The sequence below is a fragment of the Brachyistius frenatus genome, unplaced genomic scaffold, assembly GCF_029030835.1.
Source record: "Brachyistius frenatus isolate BFR_SWC_R1_liver_20210118 unplaced genomic scaffold, ASM2903083v1 Contig_214, whole genome shotgun sequence".
NCBI classification, from domain to species: domain Eukaryota; kingdom Metazoa; phylum Chordata; class Actinopteri; family Embiotocidae; genus Brachyistius; species Brachyistius frenatus.
In genome coordinates, this window is record NW_027210813.1 from 306319 (window position 1) to 310000 (window position 3682).

The window sequence follows — 3682 nt, forward strand, 5'->3', positions numbered from 1 at the left end:
CAAAGTAAATATTTAATAATCAAAGTGACACGAACATCACAAAACCTTCTGTCTGGGATTTCAGTGAAGCATTTTAAAGTTTATTTCTGGAATAATTTTCCTGTTTGAGACCGAGTCATCAGAATAAAACCCACGAAGAGTCCGAGACACCGAACACAAAGTGAAATGTGTATTTTGCGTGTGATTAATCATCGTGTGGGTTTACATGAAACAAAAGACTCACAGTGACTCAACTCTTAGAATCCATCTGGAAAGAAGAAAATAATCGTAACATCCTGGGTTTCTTCCGATATTAACTTCCAATCTCTCAGATAAATAATCTTTTTGATTTTTTTTGGACTAAATATATGATGCAAAACAGACAAACAAAGGATCCTCTGAAACACACGTCATCTGTCACTTTCTGTTTTTAAAAAAGAACAAAAGTTCAGTGTTTCCGGTTTGAATCCACAGTTTGAAATAAATCAGGTCGAATGTTTTTTTTACCAAACTAAACTTTATTTGCAGAAATGAAACATATGAGAAGCTGGTGGTTACATGGTTGAGTATTAAACTTCCTCCTCATGTTGGATCAGTCCTGACATCCAACATTCTGTTAAGTTAACTTTCCACCATCCTGAGTGAAGAGGAATCCTGTATATGTGAGACTTTCCTGAATGTTCACGCAGCAGTGACGTCATCCTGGAACACTTTGAGCCTTTTGTTGTGCGAAGCATTATATTATTATATTATTATATTATAGGAGCTGCAGTTTAAAAAAGAAAAAAGAAGATGAATCTAACCACAAACCTGACAGTTACGCATGCGTAAAGCTGGACTGAAAACCTCGCGGTCACTGAGCATTAGTGAGCATGATGCAGAGATCCTGAAAAGAGCGCGAGCTGTCTCGCAGTAACTGCTCGTACAGGTTTGGACTCTATTTTGTGCATAAAGTCTGGTAATTATTTGAACTGCAGCACCTTGTCGGGGTAGCTGAGGGACAGGTAGGAGCAGAAAGGGAACCCCATCTGGTACAGCTGATGCTGCCGAGCACCGAGGACCGCAGACGGGCTGAAGGCTGCGCCGTGGCGCTGTGCGCGTGTCTCCGCGGACACCCCGAGGCTGCTGCTGCGCACTTCGTCTTCGCTCCTGGAGAGGATGCTCTCGATGCTGAAACCTTTGGACTTGTCCCTGCTCGGAACACTTCCCTTTGGCCTGTCCTGCGCAGGTGCTGCCAAGTTCGTGTTTCCTGCGCAGCTGACGGCGCAGAGCGGACCTCGGTCTCTCCCGCTGAACGCAGACTTCCTGTCGTCCGACTGCCGGTGGAGGGACGCGTCCTCCGTCCACGTGGCGCGTTTGGGAGCAGGACACGGGTCCGGCTGCGGGATGTCAGGTCTTCTCCCCGCGGACAGGAGGGTGTCTGTGATGGGGGAGACTCTGCGTCTCTGTGGGAGGGGCTGCTGCGCCTCATCCGGGGGTTTAAACTCCACCAGAACCGCTTTGGTGTCTGACCGGGTCTCATTTTTCTCCACGTACTCTCGAGCTGCGTCTTCTGTTGTCCTGGAGCCGGTGTGGTGTCTCAGGGAGGTCTGGGGGTCCCTGGGTGGACCCGGAGCCCTGGTGCGCTTGTGTCCAGCAGGTTTGGAGGCGTCCTGCTGGCTCTTGGTCTTCCTCTTCCTCCTGCGGTAGTTTCCGTTCTCAAACATGTCCAGACTCCGGGTGTCCAGCGTCCAGTAGCTGCCTTTGCCGGGCCGGCCCTTCTCTCGGGCCACCTTGATGAAGCAGTCGTTGAGGGACAGGTTGTGTCGGATGGAGTTCTGCCAGCCCTGCTTGTTGTCGTGGTAGAAGGGGAACCGGTCCATGATGAACTGGTAGATGCCGCTGAGCGTCGCGCGCTGCTCCGGCGCGCTCTTGATGGCCATCGCGATGAGCGCGATGTAGCTGTAGGGGGGCTTCTGGGGGGGCTCCTGGCGGGCCGGCACGAAGCTGAGGGCGGCGGGGACGACCCCTCCGCTGTCCCCTCCGTACAGGTAGATGAGCGGGGGCCCGGGGAGGCTCAGAGCCGAGGACGGGACTCCGAGCGCCGGCAGACGGCCGTGGTAGAGAGTCATGACGCCGGGGAAGGTTGAGTCTGCTCCCGGAGCTCCTCTCCTCCTCCGACTGACTCCGCCGCCTCATGAGGGCCCCAGAAAAATGTTAATAATTGTTGTACGTTTGTGTGTTATGTTGACTTAGCACTGGGAAATAAATTGTCCATCATAAACAGTCGGCGGTGTTCTCAGCCCACCCACATTAATTAAAATTTCATTGCGCTGGAAGTCCCTCGTGCTCCCCTCTTCGGCCCGGCAGCCAATCAGCTGGCGGCTCATTCCCTCCTGTGTTTACAGAATTAGTCTCTTGATAAGTCTGCCCACCCAGCGCGAAGCAAGCTGTGTTTATTTGGAAAAATTTCCGGGCACCCAATACATAAACGCGCTGATGTGCTGTTTGAAAGATCTCGTCCACCCGTGACGCGGAGAGCTGCTCACACAGAGAGAACAAGCAAACACACTGCGACCAAAACAAAGTGTCTGAAAGAGAAAATAACTGCAGCACTTCCTTTTAACTCGTGTCAGACCTCTTCAGAGAAAACCTGAGGACAGTGATGGACGACTGACAGCATCAAAATAATCACAGTCTCACTAAAACCACCACAATCACAGTTTATTCAATATTATTGTTGCTGGTTTTAGAGGATAAATGTTTGATTACTTTAAAAAAAAAGTTCACATTTTCATTTGAACTCATTCTCTTTTATTTTCTATCATAATTTGAGTTTTGTCTTTAATTAAAAACAAAAACAGTTGAATCAATAAAGTATAAACATGAAATAATTCACCAAAATAGGGTTATCCAAACTGTGGCCCGCGGGCCAGACGTGGCCCCGTTGAAATGTTCTAGGGCCCACAAGGATTCACTGTTTTCACCTTTAACAGTCTGCTTGGAATACATTTACAAAACAAACTGTTTTATGTTTTATTGTCTGAAACTGATATCAATAAAAGAGAAGCGTGGGATTAGTTTATTCCATTTATCTGTTCATATTAGGAGTTATTTGTAGCCATTAATTAACTCTGTGATCGTTCCATCCGCTTTGCTCGTAAAAAAAAATGGATTAAAATAATAATGATTGTAAAAGATAAAAAAGACAAATAATTGAAAGAGATAAAAACGGCCAAATCATTAAAGCAAAAAAACTATAATGATCAAACAACAAAAACAAATAGGGTTAGGGTTAGGAAAATAACACGTAAAGTTTTCAGATTTACAGAAAACATTTTTTTCTATCACAAACTGAAACCGTCCTGAACACCGAAATATGAAGGTGTGAATATCTGCTTTTATTTTGACAGAGACTGATGGTGATGAAGATGGTGATGGTGATGAAGATGGTAAAGGTGGTGATGGTGATGGTGATGAAGATGGTGGTGATGGTGATGATGATGGTGATGATGATGATGATGGTGATGAAGATGATGAAGATGGTGATGATGATGATGGTGATTATGGTGATGGTGATGAAGATAATGATGGTGGTGATGATGATGGTGATGATGGTGATGATGATGGTGATGATGATGGTGATGGTGATGATGATGGTGATGAAGATAGTGATGATGAAGGTGATGATGGTGATGAAGATGGTGATGATGATGATGGTGAT

At 46.5% G+C, this 3682-nt stretch overlaps 1 protein-coding gene across 1 annotated transcript; it reads right to left on the reverse strand.

Annotated features, from left to right (window-relative positions):
• Positions 1-490: 490 nt before the first annotated feature.
• Positions 491-2205, reverse strand: foxl1 (forkhead box L1). The gene has a single exon (XM_069719437.1). The coding sequence runs from the start codon at positions 2088-2090 to the stop codon at positions 942-944; it is 1149 nt and encodes a 382-aa protein (XP_069575538.1). The 5' UTR covers positions 2091-2205; the 3' UTR covers positions 491-941.
• Positions 2206-3682: the final 1477 nt, after the last annotated feature.

What these genes read in the sequence shown, in the direction of transcription:
- foxl1 (XM_069719437.1), bottom strand. Translation starts at nt 2,090, where the DNA reads ATGACTCTCTACCACGGCCGTCTGCCGGCGCTCGGAGTCCCGTCCTCG.